Here is a 25,963-nt window from a genome sequence, read left to right as displayed (position 1 = left end):
ATTAATCTTTTTCATAGTATTGAACCATTCTTGGATGGCTGGCATAACACTACTTAGCCATGATTTTTTTTAAAAAAAACTCATCTCTACTATTTTTACTTAAGCTTCTCTTTCTGTCTCTCTCTCTCACACACACATGTACACACACACACAAACTGTTCTTTCTTTGACTTTAGTACCAAGTTTCTGTGCTATTCATAGAATGAATTTGGTAATTTCCATATTTTTCTATGTACTTGGAAATTATATTATAATGCCCCCCCAAAATCGTCAGTTTTTGTTTTGTTTTGTTTTCTATTTTGTTAATTTATGGTTTTACTTGTAATGTTTATTTTTAGATTTTTTTTTAGATTCTTGACTTGAATGTTTTGTTTATTTATTTCTAATCTTTCTTATTTTTTAATATTGCGCTTAAGTCTATTTATATGTTTTCCTTTCAATAATGTTTTGCTTTTAACTCTGAGGGTGTGTGTGTGTGTGTGTGTGTGTGTGTGTGTGTGTGTGTGACAGAGAGAGAGAGAGAGAGAGAGAGAGAGGAAGAGAAGGAGTGTTTTCTCATTGCTACTTCTAAATGGCTTGAAAATTCAGTTTAATTTTTTTTAATCCTGAGAATTATTTACAAGTGTTTTATTTTTTCTTAAGTGGATTTTTTTACCATTAATATGTACTTTTATTCACTGCAATCTAAGAATATGGTCTGTATGATATACTTTTGAGAATTTATTGAGCTTTATTTCATATCCTCATATATAGTTCATTTGACTATTGATTATGCTGGTACTTGAATCTGTATTCTGTTTGTTGGGTCTAAAGTCTTATTTATTCATAATTTACTCACAATTATATGAATATGAAACAATCATTATATACATTATCTAAACTTTCTATACCAGAGATTTCTAACTTTTTCTGTAAAGGCCCAGATAGTAAATATGTTAGGCTTTGTGGACGAAAAGGTCTTTGTAGCAACTCTTCAACTCTGCAGAAAAGCCACTGTGGAGAGTAGGTGAATGAATGGCTGTGGCAAGATTTGGTCCATGGACCTTAGTTTGTCAATGCCTGTTCTGTATTCTCATTTACTTCTTGTTTTTTTGCCTGACAATAACTGAAAGGAGATATAATACTTTATAATTTAGATGACCATGGAGAAATAGAGACAAAAGGCAGAGAGAGCTTCTTTAACTTTTCAGTCTAGTACCTATTTTTAAATACTTTCTGTTTCTGGTTTTAGACTCACATCTAAGGAGTTAATCATTAAAATTGCATTTTCCAGTATTTTATGTGTAGCTTATCCTTTATTTGAGTTTTGATTTATTAATATCATTTTTTGTTGTTTTCCCTCCATAGTGAGGTCCAAGAGCCAAAGGAATTACCACCACCTTCTAAAACGTCAGCAGCCGCTCAGTTGGATGAGCTCATGGCCCACCTGAGTGAAATGCAGGACAAGGTGGGTACAGCCCAGATGGTAAAGCCTCCAGGGCCCACAGGGGCACTAGTTTATCTTTCTGGAACTCAGCTCTGTATTCCCTTGCTTCAGAATTCTTCTAAGTTGTCATTCATTTTCCCAGACTAAATTTAATTCAATGAATTAACTCACCTTTTTATCATATGTTGTTTGAACACAAAAGATAATATGATACAGTAGGCTTTGATCTCAAGGAGCTTGGAGGGTGCTTGGTAAAATGAGGCGTAAGCCTCTGTAACATTTATAGAGTAAAAGTCAAGTGGTTTGCAAAAATATGTGGAGCAAGCATTAGGAATGTAGAGAGGTTATGGAGATTTTATCAGAGTGGTGGGGATAGGACTTGGGATGGACTCTGAAGAATAGGCAGGGTTTGGACGTAAGGGAGGTCGGTTCAGTTGGAGTGAACCCTGAGGGAACAGGCCTCGAAGGCTTGATGATGTGGAAGGACTGTGGCAGAGACCTGGCTGAGCAGGGCAGGGAGACCGAGGGCAAGCTGAGACAGACCAAGGGAGATCAAAGTGAGGCTCTCACAGTAGCAGGTCGAGGAGTCCCAACCCCATACTGAGATAAAATCTGCCTTTTTGTTGTATCCTCTAGTGTACCTCTAGGGTGGAAAGCTCGCATGGCTTGGCCAAGAATGGAAATAAGATAAGTGGGCTTAAGGTTTTATTAAGAGAAATATAATCTAGAATCCTTAAGGCAGAAAATCCAACCATTCTAAATCTGGTTGGAGAATTTGATGTACACTCATGATGTGGCTGTGGAATAATTTTAAGGCAGTATATAAAAATGTCTGTGACTGGGGAGGACAGGGACTTATCTTGGTGGCCCACTTTGGGACTCTCAATGCCCAGCACAGTGCCTGGTACACAGTGAGTAGCACACATTTATTAGAGGGACACATGAATAGACATCACAAACAGTTTTCTTTAATGGCTAAAAGTCCTTTGATGGGCTAATGTCTACAATAAAGCCAGGTGGACTAGCTCATTGTGCTGTCTGAAAATACTAGAAAACTTTCCATTAGGAGATTTAATTGCGTTGTATTTCCTAATAGATTTAGCATGCATCTTGTTTATTTAAATTTTTAATTTAAAATTCCCATTTATTTTTTGAATAATTCATACATTCCTCTTGTACAAAAATCGAAAGTCCAAAAAAAAGTTTACACTGAGCTGTTTCCCTGTCACCTCTGTCCCCCAGCCATCCAGTTCTGCCCTCGGGAGATACTCAGTATTTCTTGTTCCTTACATACCTGTTCAGAAGAATTCTGAAATGTACAAGCAAAGAGAGATAGATGTGGATGTAGATATAGATATATTGTTGTCTTTTGACTTAGTTTTTTTCATACTTAATATTAATCACCCTTAACAGGCCTTGCAGACAACAACCTTTTGAACAGTAGCCTCTTGAACATTAACTAACATTATATAATAAAGCAGGAGGGAAATCTGTCAGATGATCAAAGTTTCTTAAAGGGAAATGAGCATTTTGATTGGTGATATAATGTGAGGTTATTAGAGGCAGTAAAAATAGCTCAAGTAGAGGCCTGAAGGCAGAGAGTAGCAGATTACATTCAGGAGATTGTACAGAGCCCGCTGGCCTTGAACAACGGAGGCTTTTACTGCGCAATAAAAGATGAGATAGGAGAGTCAGGTGAGAACAGTGGATGGGCAGCTTTGAAGGCCTGTCTGATGAGTGCACACTTGATGTGGAGGCAACGGAAAGCCATTGTAGCTTTCTGATCAGAGAAGTATTAGGTGGAGGGTAGCAGTAGCCCGGTTGGAAAGGGGTAGGGAGAGCCAGCATCAGGACACGAAGTGGTGAAGGACAGGTTAGGCATCCCTTTTGTAATTCGAGGATCTTCCCTTGAATGGCTTATAATAATTATTTTGGAGTTTTGCTTAAATAAATCCAATCCTTCAACAAGTCTTATCTGACCCCTTCTCAGCACCTTCTCCCCTAACACTGGTCTAAGTAATTATATAATAGTTTCCCGGCATCCACTATTGCTTGTCAACACTTAATTCTACGCTCAGCTGCCACAGGGATATTATAAACCAGATTCCTTCACTCACAAGCTTGAAATCCTACAAGGGCTCCCATCACCTTGGAATAAACCCCAAGCTGTCACCGCAAGGGCCCTCTATGATCTTTGCCCCTCTCTCCTACATCTTCCCCTGCCGAGCTCAATCTTACTCCCTCTGCTCTGGCCCTGCTGATCTTTTTGACTCTGTGGCACTCTTTGTGCCAGACTGTTTTCTTCCTCAGGGCCTTCCCTTCCTCTGGAATGCTTTTCCCATAGATGTCAATATTTCTGGGTCCCTAAGTATACCACTCAAATATCTGCTCAAATATTGCTTCCTCAGAGGGACCTTCTCTGATCACCCTCAACTAAACCAATTCTTCCTCACTATTCTGCCCTCTGTCCCTTCTATCTCCATATATAACTTATAATTTCTCTCTCTCTGACATGACATCATGTAAGTGTTTAATTGTTTATTGTCTACCACTTGTAGAATACAAATTCCATAAGGGCAGACACTTGGTCTATCGTGTACATTGCTTTATTCCAAGCACCTAGAACAATGATTAGCACAAACTAGGTGTTCAACCAATATTGTGGAATAAATTAATAAAAGCAAATGTGACTAATTGTTGACCTGGGGTCATCACAAGAGCTAGAAAGGGTATCATCTCCATGCACTCAATTTTCTATGGTAAGAAAAGATTTACAAATGGAAGAAGATGAGCCAGATTTTATTTTACCTGAGGAGCTCAGAATGAAAGGGAGGTGACAGCATTTTTGTCGGTGTCTTGGAGGAAGGTCAGGGAAGGGCTGAAAGCTTGGTCAGTAGAAGTGAGCTTGTAGGGTCACATAGAACATGCCAATGAGGATAAAAGTACATGAGACTGATTGTTTTTGTGGTTTTTTCCTTGCACCAGGTTGCAGTGAAAGCAGATGCTGGCAAGAAGCACTTACCAGACAAGCAGGATCGCAAGGCCTCCCTGGACTCAATGCTTGGGGGCTTGGAACAGGAATTACAGGACCTCGGGATTGCCACAGTGCCCAAGGGCCACTGTGCTTCCTGCCAGAAACCAATTGCCGGGAAGGTGGGACGGCCGACACTTTGGTCCTATGGCCATCTGTGTCTGCATGTATGTCTGTGTCTGTCCCTCCAAGGGTTGCTCTTTCTCCTTATATTCTAAGACAGCTTAGTAGTCGTCAATAATTACTGATCACTTACAGTGCTCTGGCCTCAGAGCTAAGTACTTTACAAATATTACCTCGTTTTATGGTCACATCAGTCCCCGAAGGACTTATTCTTCCCTTTGTACAGATAAGGAAACTGAGGGCTCAGAGACGTTAACTGACGTGCCCAAGGTCTAGGAGAGGTAGAGGTATTAATAAGATTTGATGCCAAGAGAGTCTGTCTCCCGAGTTTGAGTTCTTAACCATTTTTCTGTATTGCCTTTACTGAGAAGATCTTTCTCACTGCTTCCTCGCTTCAAACATACCTGGTCTAAATTTATCAATGACAATTTTCAGCTGAACTCAGCTCCAAATCGTAGCTACAAACTCCTACTCTGAATCATCCTTCACCAAAGCCATGATGAAGGGCTTAGAGACCTCACTTTGCATGGGGTGCGAAATGAAGTGTTCAGACTAGAGGAATAAACACTGTCACTGGGCCTTTATTTCTTCCAGGAGTCCCTCCCATGGCAAGGCTGTAGTTATCTCTTGTCTATCACCCTTGTGCCTATGTTATTTCTACCACCCTCTGGGGCAGTGGAGTGGTAGCAAATACGTACAGGCTTTTATCAGAGCGACCAGCCGGGAAAGTGGGCATCCTCTTGCTATCCAGAAGGCACGGACAACAGACCGCCTTAGGTGGAACCTAGGAACACACAGGAACCTAGTGTTGTGTAACTCCGGGAGGTGCTGTCTACATGGTGTACAGTGTGAAGAGTGTCCTCTAGAGTTGTTCAATCTGTAGGTCCTAGAGCACTCAAGTGGGCTCCCATATTGGGCTTTATTTCACTCCCTAGGTGATCCATGCTCTAGGGCAATCGTGGCATCCAGAGCACTTCATCTGTACTCACTGCAAAGAAGAGATTGGCACTAGTCCCTTCTTTGAGCGGAGTGGCTTGGCCTACTGCCCCAAGGACTACCACCAGCTCTTCTCCCCACGCTGCGCGTACTGTGCTGCTCCCATCCTGGATGTAAGTAAAGGCTCCCTTCCCTCCCCACCCCCTGGCTTTCATGTAGCTTTTAATCACTCACGCAGAACCAACGTCATGTTTTACAACTCTGCAATATTCTAATATCTCCTGTGTGTTCCTTTTCCAGAAAGTGCTGACGGCAATGAACCAGACTTGGCACCCAGAGCACTTCTTCTGCTCTCACTGTGGAGAGGTGTTTGGCACAGAAGGTACAGCTTGACCAGGGAGGCTGCACCCCACACCCCAGGGGTAGTTGTGAGAGGACCAGTAGGGCTTTTTCTGGTAGCCTTTTGCCTTTGGGCCCCTGGTTCCTGCCACTGCCATCCAAATGCCCATTTCAGTACTGGATCCCATCCCTCCATACCTTTCTCCAACATTTATAATTTTCATTTTAATTGATTTTTCAATCAAACAAATACAAATGCGTAGTTTAAAAACTCAAATAACTGCTTCAAGGGTAATGTGAGAAAAGAAAAGTATCCTGCTTTTCCCTTTCCCATTCACAAATCCGGTTCTCCTCTCTAAAATCTTTTAGCTATTTCTTCTTTTATTTACTTTAGTGTTTTAAATAATAACATACTATTATAGATTATTTTACTTTTCTGGTTTTAACTGTTACACGTTGACTATCTATCAGGGAAGTTGAGATTTAGGAATGCTGTTACTATTCTACTCACCCCTGACATATTTTGCTTCCCCAATTCTCCAATATATAATTATGTTATTGATACAGGTTAGATCAATATTTGACAGGTACATATTGCCAATCATGCAACTATAGCTCACAAGTAAGCCGTGTAGCAAACTATGATTACAGTAGAGCATGGATTTTGGTGTCAGACTGCCTGGCTCAAATCTGGGCTGGGCTATTTATTAGCTGTATGATGTTGTTCAAACCATTTAACCTTTTCATATCTCACTTCCCTTATCAGTAAAATGGATTTAATAATAGTGCCTACTTTATAGGGTTGTTGTGAGGACTTAGTGACAATACAATTATTGTGTTTAGAATACTGCCTGGCACACAGAGGTGTAGTAACAGTTCTTATTATTATCACAGTGTACTTTTTGTATAAATCCGTTTTCTTTCTAGAGTTAATATTTGGGTCTATTTTTCATTAGCTTAGTTTTCATTGTACTTATCACTAAGTTATCTGACAGAACGTTGAAATCCTTCTTAAAATGATCAACCACATCTGGTAATAAGTCATTTACATTTTTTTCTTGGAGACATCCTTCCAGGAGACTTCCCTCCTCCTGCTCCAACCTGAAATGGTTTCTTCCTGCTGAGTAGCAGTCATTCTGGTCCATTATTCCAGAATTATCCCTGGTAGTTATTCCTGGGAATTCCTTTTTATTACTTTCCTCTTTGAATCCTCTATTTCCTGGATCCCATGTCTTTTACTGCATGTTACCACCTTTATTTTGGTGGAGCACATCCTCTACTAGCTTCCTGAGAAAGGATGTATAGAGGTAATATTTTTGAGAACTTAAATATTTGAAAATATTTTTATTCTGTCATTGCCCTTAAGCTGCCTGGGCATAGAATTCTAGGTAGAAACTATTTTCCCTCGTAATTCTGAAGACATTGCTTTACTATCATCTAGCTTTCCTTGTTGAGAAGTTTTTATTAAGATTTTATTCTTATCCCTGATCCATTTTATATGATCTGTCTTTTCCTCTTTGCAAGTTTTTTCCTTTTGCTTTCTGAATTGTCTTGTTTTTGACTTCTTTTTATATCTGTTTTGAACAAATATAACTTATACCATCCCTCCCTACCTTTCTCCAACATTTGTAATTTTTGTTTAAATTGATTTTCAATCAAACAAATAAAAATGCTTAGTGTAAAAACTCAATTATTGCTTCAAGGGTAATATTAAAAAAGAAAAGTACCCTGCTTTTCCTTCTCCCATTCACAAATCCAGTTCTCCTCTCCAAAATCTTTTAGCTGTTTCTTCTTTTCTTTACTTGTGTGTTTTAAATAATAACTTACATTATTATAGATCATTTTACTTTTCCAGTTTTAACCATTATATGTTAACTTCCTGTTGGGGATGTTGAGATTTAGGAATGCTGTTACTATCCCACTCACACCAATATATTTCCCCCCCCCATTCTCCCAATATATAATTATATTATTAATACAGGTTAGATCAGCATTCAGTATGTACATATTGACAATCATGCAAATATTGCTCACAAGTAAGCCATGTAGCAAACGGCTTCTTTATTTTGTCTTTTCCTGTCCTTTTAGAATTAACTCAGTGGGGAAAGTTTTCTCCTCTCTTCTAAATAAAAGGTTGGATGGTCCCATGTCTTTTCTGATTTCTCTTAATAAACAGTTCTAAATATAAAATAAATTTAAGACACAAAACACAACATTAAGTCCTTGGGTAATTCAGTCTATGTAATAGCTACCGCTTCCAACTTTTAAAAAGTGACAACTACTTCCTCTTCCTGGCAGGGCTTTCAAGGTGCAGGAGGCCAGGACAGGGGTGTGGCCTTTCACCTCTGCTGATCTGCCTTTGGCATCCACCACCCTCATCCGCATTGCTGATCTTGACATGTGGCCCGTCTGGGATTGAAACACTGGGGAGGAAGGGGATGAGAATGGAAAGCAGGAAAGTTCTAACTTGTTTAGGATTGTTGTTAAGTTGGTGTTACACTCTCCAGGCCTGGCTAACATTTAACTCTGGGTTGTTTTTTTTTTTTTTTCTTGGATGCTTTGTGGATTAAGTAAAGGTTCAGCAGTGAACTCCTGGTTTCCCTTTACATGTCTCGGCTAGCTATTCTCCCCTTGTCAAATTCCTTTGAGGATCGGTCCTACAGAGAGTTTTTTTTCATGGAGCTTTCATTGTTTACTGCTTGTGTTCCCTTATAAATAATTAAAATGGTTCCATATCATCTCTTCCAGTAGAATTTTCATAAAAGGACCACAGGACACTTGTACTTTTCTCTTGAAGTCAATGGAATTGCAGCTAATTTTCAGCTGCCTCTCTATTCTGCTGCCATCAACCCCTTCAGCCTGACTCTCCTGGGGACTTTTTCCAGGGCTGAGTCAGATACCATCAACTGTCTCCCACTAATGGCAAGGCACACATGTCCTCCTCTCTGAGTGGTCCCTCTCTTGACCTGAGGTTATTGTAAACCATACCTCATCCCTCTTGGTGATGGGGGTGGTGGTGGGGAATAAACAGATAGCACAGTTTTATCTAAAGGTATCTGTCTCCCAATTTTCCTTTTTCTTTACCTGTTGTGTATTTTCAGTGTGAGTGAGGAATTGAAGAACTGTGCAGTCTTTGGCTATCTGTTTGGGGGGATGTCTTACAGTTCAATTTGGAATCTGGTATCTATTTCATCTTGGTACCTTACATATTTTTACATTGGTCTTTGTCAAATGCTGCTGATCCTTGGTTATCTGTTTCTATTTAAGAACAAGATACTAAAATACTGATTGGAAGCTTCCTGGGTATAGACAGAACTTTCTGACTAGTGGACTTAACTATATGGTACTCAGGTAGGATGCTCTGGCCATTTTGTTGGGGACCCCAGAATATGACTATCTTAGGTCTTTTTTCAAGTCAGTTTTACCAAAGAGATCTCTCTGCTAGCATTCTGATATTCTGCAAAAAAAGGAATGGGGAATGGAGTTTTTACCTTTCAGTATGTCAACTTTTACTTAATTCTCATTTTTCAGTACAGAACTTGACTCCTTTCTTTGTGATGTCCAGGATCACTGATCACTGAGACTCTCTGGTTCAATATTTCCAAAAATTATCACTGCATCTTATGGTAGGGTGGGGCATCTGATCTTCTATGGCTTTTCAGACTTCCAGCCAGTCCTGCTTTGAGCCTTGAAGAGTACTTCATCCATTCAATTCCTGAGCCCCTGTGATATTGTGGCACCCAATGGCTTGGTTCTTATTGCTGTGTCCCATCTGTGGAGATGTAGGTTCCAGTTTTCTTATTTATGTCAAGTCAGTTGACACTCTTATAACCTACTTTAAATTCTTGAAAATTTTATTGATTTCTCATCTGGTGGCATCTCCCTTGCTTTTATCTTTTCCCATGTGGCTCTTTATAATACATAATTCCTTAACTGTCATGTTAATGATGTTTCAGGAGACAGTGAAGAAAATTCCATGTGTTCAGAGCCTTCACCAATATGAAGACTCTCCTAAATATCAGACATGTTATTATACATGCTGCTACTGATCATCCGTTTAATCCCCACCACACCTGTGGGAGCAATTTTATTCCACATTATACCTAGTTATAGATGAAAACACTGAGCCTCAGGTGGGTAAGATGATTTTCTTAAAGTCACACAACTGTAAAGTCAAAGAAGTAAAATTTTAACTCAGGTATTATTTCTGCACCATTTTTGCATTTTCTAAAACATCACAACTGCCCCTTGACTGAACCTCAATTCCTCTTCTGCTATTAGATCTCTTTACTTCTTGGTGCCAACATGATACGCTTTTCTTGAAAAGAGACCCAGATACAGTAGCACTGAATCATCCACTAGCAGGTACTTTGTACTAATTTACTTGTTCACTGGAGCTTGCTCAATGCTTTCCACAAATCATTAGGTATTTCATTTCTAGATCACACTTTAGTTCAGCAGCATTTTTAATTGAGATTTAATCTAAATCACATTAAAATGTGTCACAGTAAATTTATGTTGTACTAGTAGCCATAGAAGTCTGAAAATTAGTTGAGTAGAATAGTCAGCAGGTGAGTACTGTTCTTGGATGGTTATGATGTGGGAGTCGCCTGGGAGCAGAACAACAGGGTACAGGCACATTTCAAGTAGAGACACAAGTTAGATATAAAAGACAAATAGCCAATCCAAAGGATGACCAGAAAGCACCATGAAGTTAGCTCGTTCTCATTGTCCTTGACTTGGCACCTTCTAATCAGACAAAGCTGATTGGGTCATTTTTGACTTTAGATAAACATGAAACTGCACTTAAAACACATTTATAAATGGAAACATCTGACAAACAGGGCCATTTAATTAATCAGAAGCTCCTCTTTGGTTGTACTTCCATTTTTATCTCAGGCTTTCTGTAAATGGGTCTCCTACCATATGGTCAGTCCATTAATTAGGTGGCATCCTGCCTTACCCCAAGCCACATAGTCACACACAGAGTTTCTATCATGATAGTTTAACCACTGAGCCTCCTGGGAAATTAAATTCATCTGCATTTTTTCTTCAGTTCAGAGAATTCCTCTTTAAGGCTCAAGTTTTTAAGCACATCGGGCCTTAGCATCCTCCCGCAGGGATGAGGTGCTCAGTGCCTACCTCTGTTTCTGTTTAATTGTTCATTATCCAGGCCATGCGGGTGCTCCCTAATTTCCCCTGTGGCTAAGAGCCTCACCAGAGTATAAACACCCTCCCTCTCTCTGTGGCACTTTTAATTGTTAGTGTTTCTTGCTCATCCTCCAGAGGTAATTGGCCCCAGAGAGAGCCTCCAGGAAAGTAAGTGCTGAAACTTTCTTAATTTATTAGATTACGAAATACAGGGTTATCACAGCAAGTTTGGCTGATTGCTTTTGATTCCTCTCCTGAGACTCACCCAAGTTGAAACAGAGGCTGTTACTTCCCTGCTGTCCCACTCTTGAAACCAGCTGCCCTGCAAATGCCTCGAGGAGGGTCACTGCTAGGTTAGTTGGCAGGTCTTGCAGTTTTATCAAGTAATACCTACTTCCAGGCAAGCTCAATTTTATGTCATTTGCTTTATACAGCATCAGCCTCACCTGGGAACTTGTTAGAAATGCAAAATCTCGGGCCCCATCCCAGACCTACTGAATCAAAAACTCTGGGGAGAGGACCCAGCCTAGCGATCTGCATTTTATTAAGTTCCCAGGTGAGTTATGCACACTAAAGTCTGAGCAATACTATGCCACACAAAAGCAAGAAAGATGGTTGTGGGTGTTTGTTTTTCTTAAATAGTAGGACCTCCTGTATTCAGTTTCCTTTGAGCAGACTCTAGAAATCCTTTGATAAAGTCAAAAAAAGTAAAGTGAGCTCTTCTGGGGTTTAGAGGAAGAACACAGGATAGCATATAAAATTACTGGAGTGTTAGATCTGTAGGCCTCAGAATTCTGCTAAATTGTCTGCTTTTCAAAGAAAGTATAGTTGAACAAAGCAAGGCATGTCAAAAAGTGACCAGAGTTAATGGAAAAACTGCAGCTGCGTGGTTTGGGTCCCAACCCCTGGCTGCTCCTGTTGCCATTTTGTGATCTGGCCTCTACTATCAAAGTCATTTTCTAGAAATAGTGTTTCCTGGGCAGGCTGCTTTACAGTCCACTGTGCACACTTTGCTTACAGGTACTTCGGTGGGGCACAGGCAGAGCTCTCGTAGTTACAGCATTATTGGGCTGTGATACTTGGGCTCAGCTGATATTAATACTATCAATTCCCACAGACACCTCAAGGTCAGGATGCATTTAATTAGGGTTATAACATTGAAGTTAGGCCTCGATTTAAATCTCAGCTCCTCCACTGGCTAGTTATATGTGACTTCTCTGAGCTTCCCTTTCTCATTTGTAAGATGGGGCTAAAACCTACTTCTGAGGGTTGCTGTGAAGAATCTAATTTCAATTTAGCTCTATAGGTAGGGCCCTCAGAGGAAACAGTACAAAGCAGGCGCTCCACAAACGGCATTGCTGATAATTCCTTCTTCATTTTGGGTGCCTCTCCAAGTCAATATGAAAGAGAGTTTCTTACAGAAAAGTTCATCTGTTTATACAGGTTCTAGTCAATGCTGAAGTGAGGCTCTAAACTACAACATGCTTCTGGAGCTGATGGTCTCAATTTTGCTATTATAATATTGTTCACATGTCAGCTTGTTCAGTACATATTTATTGAGCAACTACTATATAATGTATGAAGTATTATTCTAGGTACTAGGGACACAGTGACAAAAAAAGAGGGTTCCTGCCCTCATGATGAATATATTCTAGTGGGAGAGATAGGCAGTAATCAAACTAGCCAACTACTAACTTACTGTGTATGTAAAGAGAGAGAATGATGAGGACCTATCTAAGGTAGGGTGGTTGAGTCAGTTGTTCTCAATTTTAAAATATTAGACACTTTTTTCCCAGATGCTGTTTTAGATACTGGGGATATAATGGTTACAAGACCAACAATATCTAGTTTCTCTCAGAGCTAATGTTCCAGTGAGGGAAGACAGACCATAAAGATGATTTCAGGTAATGGTAAATGCTATAAAGACAATTAAAAAAGGATAAAATGACAAGAAGGGACTGAAGAGATGCCTCTCTGATAAGATGATACTTCAGCTGATTCGTGAATCACAGGAAGAGGCCAGACTGGGGCAGAACTGTCCAGGCCAAGGGAAAACTTAGCACAAGGGCATTGAGGAAGAATAGTCCTTATTTATTTATTTATTTATTTATTTATTTATTTATTTATTTATTTATTTATTTATTTATTTTTTAAGTGTAGAATCAAGCAGACTTTATTTTTTATTTATTTATTTTTTTACTTTGAACAAAATTTCAGATGTTATTTGGATTTCACCAGTTTTTCCACCAATGACCTTTTCCTGTTCCAGGATCCAATCTGGGGTATCATGCTGCATTTTTTTTTAACATAGTTTGTATCTTTGCTTTTTCACTTAATAGTTTAATCTAAACATTTTTGTATACTCATTAAATGCTTACTATGAGCCAGGCACAATACCATAACACTTTACCTGCATTATCTCATTTATTTCTTACAACAATCCTTCGAGGTAGGTATCTGTAATTAACCCAGTTTGAGTATGAGGACTTTGAGGTTGGGAGAGGTTAGATGAATGGCTTTTTCTTAGCCTCCAAGGTAGCTTTAAGGGCTCAAACTGCAACAGTGAATCCTTGATTTTCTCTCTCCAGGCTTTCATGAGAAGGACAAGAAGCCTTATTGCCGCAAGGATTTCTTAGCCATGTTCTCACCCAAGTGTGGTGGCTGCAACCGCCCAGTGTTGGAAAACTACCTTTCAGCCATGGACACTGTCTGGCACCCAGAATGCTTTGTGTGTGGGGTCTGTATATTCACTTATCTTTCAGATTTAGGGAACGTCAAGGGTTCTCCTCTCTGAGAGGAAGAGCTACAGCTAATAAAAGGGTTGGTTCACAGTCCTGGATGAGGAACTAATGTGGGCTTTCTAGTAGAGAAACAAGGCACGGCATCCATTGTGGGCATCTGCTTGTTGGTTTTGCAATTGGGCAATCTCGTCTCCCTTTATCAAGGACCAAGTGAGATTCTTGTAACGGGCAGGAATTTCAGGGGTGTAAATTTTGCTTTGCTGACATTTCACCACTTGACATCTGCATTCTTTTTCTCTCTCTTCTCTCCACTCCCAGGACTGCTTCAGCAGTTTTTCTACTGGCTCCTTCTTTGAACTGGATGGACGTCCTTTCTGTGAGCTCCATTACCATCGCCGCCGAGGAACCCTCTGCCACGGGTGTGGGCAGCCCATCACCGGCCGCTGCATCAGTGCCATGGGGCACAAGTTCCATCCTGAGCACTTCGTGTGTGCTTTCTGCCTGACACAGTTGTCGAAGGGCATCTTCAGGGAGCAGAATGACAAGACCTATTGTCAACCCTGCTTCAATAAGCTCTTCCTGCAGTAATCTCAGCTGATCCGCAGCCTCTTCTGACTGCCCTATAAAATTTAAACCAAGTGAGAAAAGAGTAAATTTGCTGTTACTGACCTTCTGCTTAATAGGCATATAGAGAAAGTAAAGGTGATGAACAAATAAGGGAACTCCTAGACTGTACATGACTAGGCTTGTAATCTCATTTTTTAGGCTTCGAATATTAGTATTATTTTTTAAATCAGGTACTTGGAGTTAGATCTGGGTCCTGCTATCTAGTCCCTCTGCAGATGTATTTTCCACATGCACAGTTCATTCCAGCACTGGTTTTCTCAGGTTTCTCCATTTTCACCTCCACTGATGGCCCTGCTCAGATCTTTTCTTCTTGGAAACTCATAGCTGATCCTTTTCAAGCTTCTCCCATTTCCCTGTGGCTCACTGTTCCATGGTCACTACTGTGAAATCCTGATACCACTCCTAAGCACTTTGTATCTTCTTTCAGTGCATTTTTCTTTTTCATGAGGAAATAGATTTTTTTTTAAATTTCAGAATATTATGGGTGTTCAAATGTTTTGGCTGCATGAATTGACTTTCATACAGTTTAAGTCCAAGTTATAAGTGTGCCCATCACCAGATAGTGTGCACTGTACCATAAGTGTGATTTTATGCATCTCCTCCTCCCTTCTCCCACCTGCTTGATTTCCATTGAGTTTTACCACCATGTATGCACATGAGTGTTGATCGATTAGTTCTAATTTAATAGTGAGTACATGTGGTGTGTGTTTGTCCATTCTTGTGATACTTCACTTAGAAGAATGGTATCCAGTTCCATCCAGGTTGTTATAAAAGGTATCAATTCACCATTTATTAATGCTCAAGTAGTACTCCATGGTATACATGTACCACATTTCATTAATCCACTCATGTATTGGTGGGCACTTGGGTTGATTCCACATCTTTGTGATTGTGAATTGTACTGCAGTAAACATTTGAGTGCAAGTGTCTTTTTGATAAAATGACTTTTTTCCTTTGGGGAAATATCAAATAGTGGGATTGCTGGATCAAATGTTAGGTCTACTTTCAGTTCTTTGAGGAATCTCCATACTATCTTCCATAGAGGTTGTACTAGTTTCAGTCCCACCAACAGTGTGTAAGTGTTCTTTTCTCTCTGTATCCATGACAGCATCTGTTGTTTTGGACTTTTTGATAAAAGCCATTCTCACTGGAGTTAGGTGATATCTCATTGTGGTTTTGATTTGTATTTCCCTGATGATTATAGACATTGAGCAATTTTTCTTATGTTTCTTGGCCATTAGACTATCTTCTTTTGAAAAGCTTCTGTTCATGTCTTTTGCCCACTTTTTATAGGGTTGTTTGATTTTTTTCTTGCTGATTTGCTTGAGTTCTTTGTAGGTTCTGGTTTTGTTAGCCCTTTATTGGATGTGTAGCATGCAAATATTTTCTCCCATTCTGTAGGTTGCCTATTCACTCTATTGATTGTTTCCTAGGCCATGCAGAAGCTTTTAATTTAATCAAGTTCCATTTATTAATTTTTCTTGTTGCTATGATTGCCTTTGGGGTCTTCTTCATAAATGTTTTGGCTAGGCTGACATCTAGATGAGCTTTTGCAGCATTTTCTTCTAGAATTCTTATAGTTTTAACTGGGACAACTTTGAGTACTGACATCATTGGTAAATAAAATGGCTTACAGTTTTAATGACTCATTGTCATATTTGTTTGAGAGATAGACTAACTGTACATAATGCCTATAACATGGGAAGCAGAAAGAAAGTCTTTAGATTGATATGGGAATAGTATTTTATGGAGAACTGAAATGGACTAAATGATTCTTGCCATGCTCTATTATATCTATCTCATTTGTTAGAACAGATAATAAGAGAGTTTTGAGAGTTCAAAGGAAGTAGTAACAGTTAAGTCTATAAAATAGGAACACAGAATGCATGTACGATATATGGGAGGCCCCACAGATATGAAACCATCTGGCCTGTATCCTGTTTGGCTGGCCGAGAGCACCAGACTATGCAGAGTACACATCCAACATCTAAACATCGTCTGCGCTAGATGATGTCACACACAGGTGTTAATATGGCAGTCTTCTTGGTTGCCTTGGCAATTTGACAAAGTAAACTTGTGGTTTTAGCCCTTAAGAAGGTATGTTCAGGTGCTAAATTTTTTTTTTAAGGATTAGCTATTTTGAGATAACAGTAGAATCTAAATATTTAAAAATGTCAGAGCAAAGCCAGAATTCACTATGGTGCAATTAAGAATTGAAGTCATTTTCTTCCCACAATGAATGAAAGTGGTTATATTTGCTCAAAAAGAGATATTGCCTTCGGGACCATTGTTTTAGCCACTAGGAAACTACTCACTAGTAAAACGGTCTCCTTTTTAAAAAACCCAGAAATACTGTTACTCAGACTGATCACCGACTTATTTACTCTTGATTCTGAATAACTTCTCTAGGTGTTTAAAAAATAAAACCCACCCTCAGAGGACTGGGCTTTTCCACCAGTGAATATAAATGTATAAAAAGGAATATACCTTGGAACTCTACTCTCAAAGAGAAGTCTCTCCGTTAGTTTGGTCGATTATTTTTGGAATAAATACAGAGACCTTCAAGGTGATAGTTTGATGAAGACAACAATTATTTTTCCATCCAAGTTCTGTCATGTATTCCTCACTGACAGGATGGCTGCCAGCTACATGCTTCCGTTTTCATGACCAGTAGTGGGAGCAAGTGCTTTTCTGGAGCTTGTGTGAGCAGGAGTCCTGAGCTGCGTCCTAATTGGACTAGCTCAGGTCACATGCCGGCCAGTAATTTTTGCTGGGGGAATGGATTGTGAGGGTTGGCTTAGACGAAATGGGCCATTTCCGGAGTTAGAGGTAGCTGTAGTTCCTGAAAACATAAGGACTCTGTGAAGGAGATGTGAATACTTAAAAAATTTGGATATTGGTAACCAGGGGAAAGGGGGTAATGAATCTTCCAATCCGTGTGTTCAAAGTGAAAATATTAATGAGTTTCTAGGTAATGTAGGAGGTAAGCAAGTAGGCATTGCCAGCACCCTGAGGGAACATGTCTGAGAACTTTACAGAATCCAAAAGCAGAGGAGAGCCGGGAATGCTGGTGTCATGAGGAACATGTGTTAGATGTACCGGTGTTCCTCCCTAAGCCCAGCAATAAGAAGCACCAAAAGCAGCTTCAGTTTGGGAATCTGAAAAAGGAGCTCTTCCGGCTGAAATAAAACTGAGAAGGAGTGATAACTTCCTTTAAAGGCGAGTGTGTGAGACATAAGCGTATCCCCAATAAGGACAGTGGTAGCAGCCACTGAAATATGAAATTGAAAAGGCAATTGCCTGCCCCAAGATATGGCGGAGGGTGTGTTACTAGATAGAACTCACCATCATGCAGCACATGGGTGCTGGGAACCCAGAAAGGGGAAATGGACATCTGCTGGGATCCATGGGATGACAAAGAAAGAAATTTCAGATGAGAGCTGGTGCTTGGGTTGTACTGGTTGCAGATTTATAATGTTGCCAGGAGGCAGCAATATCTCAAATTTATTTTGTAAGAAAGAAGACAATTTATGAAGGAGGTTCCCCCACCCCAAATATGGTACATGTATAGTGCCTAAATTAATTTTCTGTGGGGAGATGTCTCCTAGCTGAGTTTAGGTTCACAGACCATGGATTCTGGAAAATTGCATAGACTTCCTGGCATTCTCATGAGAGCAATCCATCTTCCCTTCCTATTTTGGAATCACTAAATCTCAACAAATACTGTATTCTGGAGATAACGTTTTTGCCTGGGTTAACTAGTGAGAAATATCTCAGATCACAGGTGCTGATGGAAAAACTGCCATAGCTCAGAACGAACAGACCACGAAATCAAAGAGAACTTTGCGTCCTTTAAACTCAGAGGAGAATTTGGTTTTGGATTTTAATGCCTTTGGACTTTGATATCCTATGTTGAATAACATGACTGGACATAATTGGGGATGGGATATGACATGGAATGGGAGTAAATTTCTCAGCTTCCCCCCACCACCCCAGTCTAGTTTCTCTACAAGGAACTGCATCTCCCATTCTTGGTCCAAGTGTTTAGGTGAGGCTGACTTTAACCTCAGCTCCGGGGATGGACACAGCCCCAGGTAGGACCAGTAAGGGTACATTGCTCTTCTGAACTAAGGTGATGGGATCAGGGGTAGACATGTGACCCTAGCAAAGCCTATTGTATTACACCATAGGACCTTTGCTAGATTTACTGGGAAAGAATATTCTCATTTGTTGGGATTCTAGCTGTGAGGATAATAAAAACCCATTGCTGCTGAGAAATATCTTTTTAAAAAATTTTTTTTTATTTAAGCATATTGTGGGGGTACAAATTTTTAGGTTACATATATTGCCTTTGCCCCACCCAAGTCAGAGCTTCAAGCACGTCCATCCCCTAGATGGTGTGCACTGCACCCATTAAGTGTGTATATACCCATCCCCTCCGCCCCCCTCCCATTTGCTAACACCCGATGAATGTTATTACTGTATGTGCATTTAAGTGTTGATTAGTTAAAACCAATTTGATGGTGAGTACATGTGCTGCTTGTTTTTCCATTCTTGTTATACTTCACTTAGTAGAATGGGTTATTGTCACATAGGGGGAGCCTACCTGAGAAAGAAGCCAACACAGAGGAAAGGTGAACTGAGTAAGGGAGAGGCTGTGTTTTCTTTTTTTGAACCCCTCAATTCTACTATATCAGCACCTTAACCATACACTGGGAAATTATGTGAGCAAATAAATTCTATTTTTTGTTTAAACTGCTTTGAGTTGGAATTCTGGCACTGATTCAGTAAGAAGAACAGAAATATTCTCTCTTTTATCAATATAAAGTGTAATGAAAGAATGAAAAATTAAATGAACAAATGAACTCAATGTTGGCAGAGAATGTACATTGCCTGGAAAAACTAATACACAAAAATAATATTTGACCACTTCTCAAGGCTTTTTATACTAGAGCATAGTGAAACACTTTGTATTTTAAGATTCAGTCATTCTCTGGATAGCTAATATATTTAGAGTACAAACTACTTGTTCCTATCCAATTTTCCAGTAAATTGAGTAGTGTTTGTCACTATTGCAAAGGAAAAAAAAAAGGAAGGGGAGGGTGCTGTTATCTCCTAAGATTTAAAAATATCTTGGAAATTATGTTATTCATGCTGCATTGTCTAGTTCTCATCTATAGAAAACTATTAAATATTTAATATTACTGCAATGCTGTGCATTTGTAGTGAAAAAATTGTTTAAAAATTTTTGATACCCTGCTTTCAAAGAAAAAGGAAAAAAATAGACAATTATAAGAGAAATAGATTTGCATTTATCCTGTGTCTTAGTCTGCTCATCTACTATAACAAAATACCATAAACTGGGTGTTTTAAACAACAGAAATTTATTTTCTCACAGATCTGGAAATTAGAAGTCCCAGATAAAGGTCTGGCAAGGTCAATTTCTGGTGAGGGCTCTCTTCTTGGCTTGCAGATAACTGCCTTCTTTCTGTGACCTCACATGGTGGAAAGAGAGGAAGAGAGAAAAACAGAGAGCTTTAGTGTTTCTTCTCATAGGGACACTAATCTTATCAGATCAAGGCCCAACCCTTATGACCTCATTTAATCTTAATTACTTCCTTACTTCAAGTAGAGCCATATTGGGGGTTAGGGCTTCAACATATTTTGGGGAGACACATACAGTCTATCCATAGCATCCTGAAAATTGGTACTTAAAGAAAATTGGGTTTACAAGAGGTCGAGGAAGAGAAAGAAGACATTTATAGTGAGCATGAGAGGAGATCTTAGGGATACGTTTCAGTGCTTTGGAGACTGATGGTGATGATTTTCATTATGTTCAATGACACTTGGAAAATATGACTTTCCATCTCTAGGTGCTCTTGCATTTTCAGACATGAGTTAAGAAATATTGGAGGTTCAAAAATAAAATGAAGCACTTAGAGGGAGATTTTCCTAAGAGAATCTGAAAATTGTGAAAGAGAGGAAAAGTAGGGTGGGAGAAAGTTACAGGATATATAAGAGAACTTGTGAGCTAGGCAAGGAGAAACAAGATGGTGACATGACACACTCTAGGTGAGGAAATGAAAGGTGGGGGTTGGGGAGGCTGTCACTTATGTAAGTTCCCTTATGCAAACTAACTACCTGCTGAAGCTATCACTTATCGTGGAATGTCTCTTACTTTGGGTTTTCCCAGAAGTGGACCCTGAGACTAGGACTCGTGTACAAGAGTCTATTTAGGAGGTGATCTCTGGATGTTCAGGTAGGAGAGTGGGGAAGTGAGATAGCAAAGGGAAGGAGGCCAATTCCGTGTGCACTCAAGGGCAGTTTCCTGCTGTGGGAAGTTAAATAAAGCTCAATACTGTCGAGGACCTCTGGGATTGATTGTAGAGCACAAGGCGGGCTAACCAACCCTCCCCCTCCACCTCTGCCTTCTCTGGCCTTCCCCACATGCAAACTGCTCCTGCTTCTTCTAAGTCACAGGCACTTTCAGTAGGAAGCAGCAATGTGCACCTAAGCAGTGAGTACCAGTAGATAGGGATGGGAAATGGACAGCATTTGTTGGGGAAAGTTAATGGAGGGGAGAACTTAAAAGAAAAAAAATCACAGCTAAGGTCTTCAAATTATAGTAATCACAATACTTTGGAGATGTGTTAAGACACTCATTTTCAAAGCATTATAATATTCCCAGCTCTAGTTAGCTTAATGTATTTCATCTAGGGTAGTGATGGTGGAGGAAAATGAGGAAGGGAGAGAGTAGGCAAGGATTATCATTTCCACTTACCTATGGAAGAAGGGATCCATTACATGAATAGGCCAAGATCACTCAATTTAGTGATAAAACTAGAACCGGAACTAAATGCTAATGCCTTGTCCAGGATGCTTTCTCTTAGGCCCTGTATTAACATTGTAAAGTGCCTCTAACAAATATGACCCCTGAGGTGAATTTTCAAGGGACAAGCAAAGGCACTAGGGCATCAAAGTGATCTACTGCTCTAGGCTGCACTGTTTTGGCCACAGTGGTAAGAACAGTAAGTAGCATTGGCATCAGACAAACCAAACTTTAAATGTTGATTCTACTAATTACAAACAGCATAAACCTGGGTTAAGTCCCTTATCTTCTCCAAACTTCAGTTTCATAATATGCTAAACGTGGGTGGTAATACTTCCCACATGGGTTTGCTGTAAGGATTAACCGAGATAAGTGAGAAATGGCTTTGTAAACTACCAAGTGCCGTATATAAAAGGCATTAACAAAATAGTCCAAGAGATACGTGAAGAAATCAACACAGCATCCCTTTCTAGCATTTCCATGGAGACTGTGAAACCATAGCGGGCTTTTAGTTGTTTTTGTATGATTTTAGAAATCGTTTTTTTAAGGCTCAGGATGCAAGCTGGTAGGATTGAAAATGCTGGGAGATTAGGAGAAGAGCATGAGTTTGAGCTCATAATCTTCCCGTGCAGCAACATATTGACAAAGCAATGCTCCAGAGTGAATGATTTCCGTGGCACAGGAAATCCATCCAGTTAGCTGCTTCCTATAGATAGAAAATAGCTAACACAGGTCAAGGAAGCTTAGCCACAGGAAAAGAGTATAAGAATTTTTCAATGCCAAGATTTTCCACTGCCTGCCATAGATCTAATCATAATCCAAGGGAAATTCTCAGGAAAATCTTTGTTGCTACTATTTCTCAAAAGAATTCAGCAGCAAAGATACAATTCCATATACCTTCTGATCACCAGCTAGGTGATGACACTCTGTTAGCCAGTCCCAAACTCACCATCAGGCAAGTTGTGGTCTTTTGGTGCATGTCGCATTTGAGACTGATGCGTTTGAATTGCAGTTTGAGGGTTGGGGAAACTTTATGATGTGGGTGTGGGTCTTGACCTCAGGTTTGGAGTTCCATTCCAGCTCCACCACTTGCTAGTTGTGTTACCTTGTGAATACCACTTGGTTTTTGACCATTTATTCACTCACTCATGGAAAAGAAAGTTGAGTTAGAAGGTTAGCTCTAAGGATGGTCAAAGTTGAGAAGTACTTTTTGGATGTGACAGGAAAGACATTGCAGAGGTGGAGGTATTGGAGATTTAAGAAATTTAAGATGATGTAACTAAACCAGGTTCTAAAGGAGACAGGTGAGATGGAAGCAGAAGCCCAGATGAGAGTGTTATCCATAGGAACAAGAATGCTCCGTCTTCTATGTGATTACACGTGTAGATGTGCTATGATATAGCTGATGGGTATTGCTTTCCTTTTCAAAGGTGGGAGTGAGCTATATTTCAAGGCACCAGTTTAAACTGTGAAAAATATCACTAACAACTAGCCCTCAGGGTTTATCAATCTACAGATCAATAATTTTCCATGTTCGTTCCTAATGAGAAGCACACAGTGCTATGTGCTATTTTAAACTACCATATATGGTGATCTGAAAGCTAGTTTGGTGAGTTAAGGACAAATAAATTTCCCTGAAGTGGGCTCATCAGCTGACATCTCTGTGCCTAGTCCAATTTACCAGAGAGTCAGATGGGATCTGCATAATTCAGCAGGTCCTTACTGTCACTCTACAGGCACTATTCCAGGTTCCAGGAGAGAGCCTTAAATGAGTAAGACATATTGTGCTTTGCTTTATTGTACTTTGCAGATAGTCCTTTTTTACAAATTGAAGGTTTATGGCAACCCTGTGTTGAGTAAGTCTGTTGGAACTACCGTTTTTCCAACAGCACGTGCTCACTTTGTGTCTATGTGTCATATGTTGGTAATTTTTGCAATATTTCAAACTTTTTCATTATTATTATATCTGTTATGGTGATCTGTGATAAGTCTTCTTTGATGTTATTATTATAACTGTTTTGGGATGCCACGAACTGTGGCCATATACAACGGTGAACCTAATTGATAAATATGTTATGACTGCCACACCAACCAGCCATTTCCACAATTCTCTCCCTCTCCTTGAGCCTCCTCATTCCCTGAGACACAACAATATTGAAATTAGGCTAATGACAACCATATATAGTATGAAAATAGGACGGAATCCAATTCTAGGAATTACTACCCAAATTCTTAGTAAAAGCCAACCCCTTGGCCTTGAATATTCTTCCTTTCAATTATTAACAGTAAAACTACAAAAGATCTAAAACCACTTCCTCCCAGTGCAGCTGCTCTCTTTCAAGCCTGCCCACTGTCTTTCCTGAGAGTATACTTTCACATTCAATAAAAAGCTGTCCCTTTCTTGGCTTACGGTGTGTATCCTGAAATTCTTTTCCTGATGATCACCAAGAACTTGGAGAAACCTCTACTCAGAGCTAGAAACAAAAATATTACTGTTCATTGACAATGTACTTGGTCACCCAAGAACTCCGATGGAGATGCACAAGGAGATTAGTGGTGTTTTCATGTCTGCTAACACAACATCCATTCTGCAGCCCATGGATTGAAAAAGTAATTTCAAATTTTGTCTTATTATTTAAGAAATACATTTTATAAGACTATAGCTGCAATAGGGAGTGATTTTTCTGATGAATCTGGGTAAAGTAAATTGAAAACCTTCTAGAAAGGATTCACCACTCTAGAGGACGTTAAGAACATTCGTGATTATGGGAGGAGGTCAAAATATCAACATGATCAGGAGTTTGGAATAAGTTGATTCTAACCCTTAGAGATTACTTTGAGGGGTTCAAGACTTCAGTGGAGGAAGTAAGTGCAAATGTGGTGGAAATAGCAAGAGAGCTAGAATTAGAAGTGGAGCCTGAAGATGTGACTGTATCGCTGCAATCTCATGATAAAATTTGAATGTGAGGAGTTACTTCTTATGTATGAGCAAAGAAAGTGATCTCTTGGGATGGAATCTACTCCTGGTGCAGGTGCTGTGAACATTGTTGAAATGACAACAGAGGATTTAGAATATTTCACAAACTTAGGTGATACAGCAGGGTTTGAGAGAAGTGACTCCAATTTTTTTTTTTTTTTTTGAGACAGAGTCTTGCTCTGTTGCCCAGGCTAGAGTGAGTGCCGTGGCATCAGCCTAGCTCACAGCAACCTCAAACTCCTGGGCTTAAGCGATCCTTCTGCCTCAGCCTCCCGAGTAGCTGGGACTACAGGCATGCGCCACCATGCCCGGCTAATTTTTTATATATATTTTTTTTAGTTGTCCAGCTAATTTCTTTCTCTTTTTAGTAGAGATGGGGTCTCACTCTTGCTCAGGCTGGTCTCGAACTCCTGACCTTGAGCGATCCACCCGCCTCGGCCTCCCAGAGTGCTGGGATTACAGGCATGAGCCACTGTGCCCGGCCTCCAATTTTGAATGAAGTTCTACTGCGGGTAAAATACTATCAAACATCAGGATATGCTACAGAGAAATCTTTTGTGAATGAGTTAATCAATTTGGAAAACCTCATTATTGTCTTATATTCAGAAATTGCCACAGCCACCCGAACCTTCAGCAACCACCTGATCAGTCAGGCGCTGTCAATAATCAAGGCAAGACCATCCACCAGCAAAAAGATTAAGACTCACAGAAGATCTAAAACAATCAGATGATTGCTAGCATTTTTTGGCAGTAGGGTATTTTTTAGTTAAGCTATGTATAATGTTTATTTCAAACATGTTCTGCACATTTAATAGACTACAGTAAAGTGTAAACAAACCTCTGTATGCAGTAGGAAACAAAAAAAAATTTGTGTGACTTGCTTTATCGTGATATTCGCTTTTCTGTGGTGGTCTGGAACTGAACAAGGCATGTCTGCACTTTATGTCCGTTCACTTTAACTCTCAACAGCCCCATAAGGGGAAAGAGAGGAACAGAGAGACTAAGTGACTTGCATGAGTCTTCCAGGCACTAGGAAGGAGAGCTGGGATTTGAACCCGTGTACTTGGCTCTAGGATGTAATTGCCACCTCTTGGCTACGGTGCCTTGTGTGCCTTAACACTTCGGTGATCTCTAAAGTCCTAAGAGGTGCTAACATCCGACGTGGCCATGAAATTAACTTTTTAGACAGATTTGTAGCTCCTTGACTCTTCTTGTAATTCCAAAGCATTTTTCCTCTGTGAATTTACTGGAAGTGCTGCAAGGAAGACAAGCACTGCAAGGAAATCCTCAATGTCCCAGCCCCGCTGCTGGAACGGCTCACATTTGAAAAGCTTGAAATGGCCACAAGGTGGCAGCATTAACTTGAGTATGGATGGACAGAACCTGGTATCTGGCCTTGAACGAATCCAAAAGTCAGAATTCGCCCTTTTCTTACCCTTCGTTTTTTCCTAAAACCCCAGGGTGTAACTATTTGGAGGTGAAGAGTCAAATTGATCTTGTGAGGAGACCAGAGAAGGAGCCAGAGGAGTCAAAGCAGAAGATTTTCCCAGAATTAAGAGACTTTTGGGAAGGAAAAGAAAGAGGATAATTCAGTGTCATGAGGAACTGAGGAGGTTCAGAAAGATTAATAATTTATCACTGTTATGCATTCAGTAAGCGGCACATTCTGGGCCTCTCATTTGCCAAAACCCAGGACCATTCCACTTTACCATGTTAAAAGTCTTCATTTTAAACTATTTAATTTTTTAGAATATTGAACACAAATAAAGGAGAGAACTAATTT

The 25,963-nt window shown here is 39.8% G+C and overlaps 1 protein-coding gene across 3 annotated transcripts in view; it reads left to right on the top strand.

Annotated features, from left to right (window-relative positions):
* LPXN (leupaxin) overlaps nt 1-14,479 on the top strand; it is a 32,134-nt gene extending 17,655 nt beyond the window's left edge. For all 3 annotated transcript variants that reach the window (XM_045558120.1, XM_045558118.1, XM_045558119.1), the window contains 6 exons: nt 1,348-1,447; nt 4,412-4,579; nt 5,516-5,689; nt 5,817-5,898; nt 13,595-13,743; nt 14,066-14,479. In XM_045558120.1, coding sequence (XP_045414076.1) covers nt 1,348-1,447; nt 4,412-4,579; nt 5,516-5,689; nt 5,817-5,898; nt 13,595-13,743; nt 14,066-14,335 — 943 coding nt within the window. In that variant the 3' untranslated portion in view covers nt 14,336-14,479. The remainder of the gene's footprint in view (nt 1-1,347; nt 1,448-4,411; nt 4,580-5,515; nt 5,690-5,816; nt 5,899-13,594; nt 13,744-14,065) is intronic.
* Nucleotides 14,480-25,963: the final 11,484 nt, after the last annotated feature.

Source organism: Lemur catta, chromosome 7 (genome assembly GCF_020740605.2).
Source record: "Lemur catta isolate mLemCat1 chromosome 7, mLemCat1.pri, whole genome shotgun sequence".
In the NCBI taxonomy this organism is placed as follows: Eukaryota; Metazoa; Chordata; class Mammalia; order Primates; family Lemuridae; genus Lemur; species Lemur catta.
This window is presented reverse-complemented; position numbering and strand designations above follow the sequence as displayed.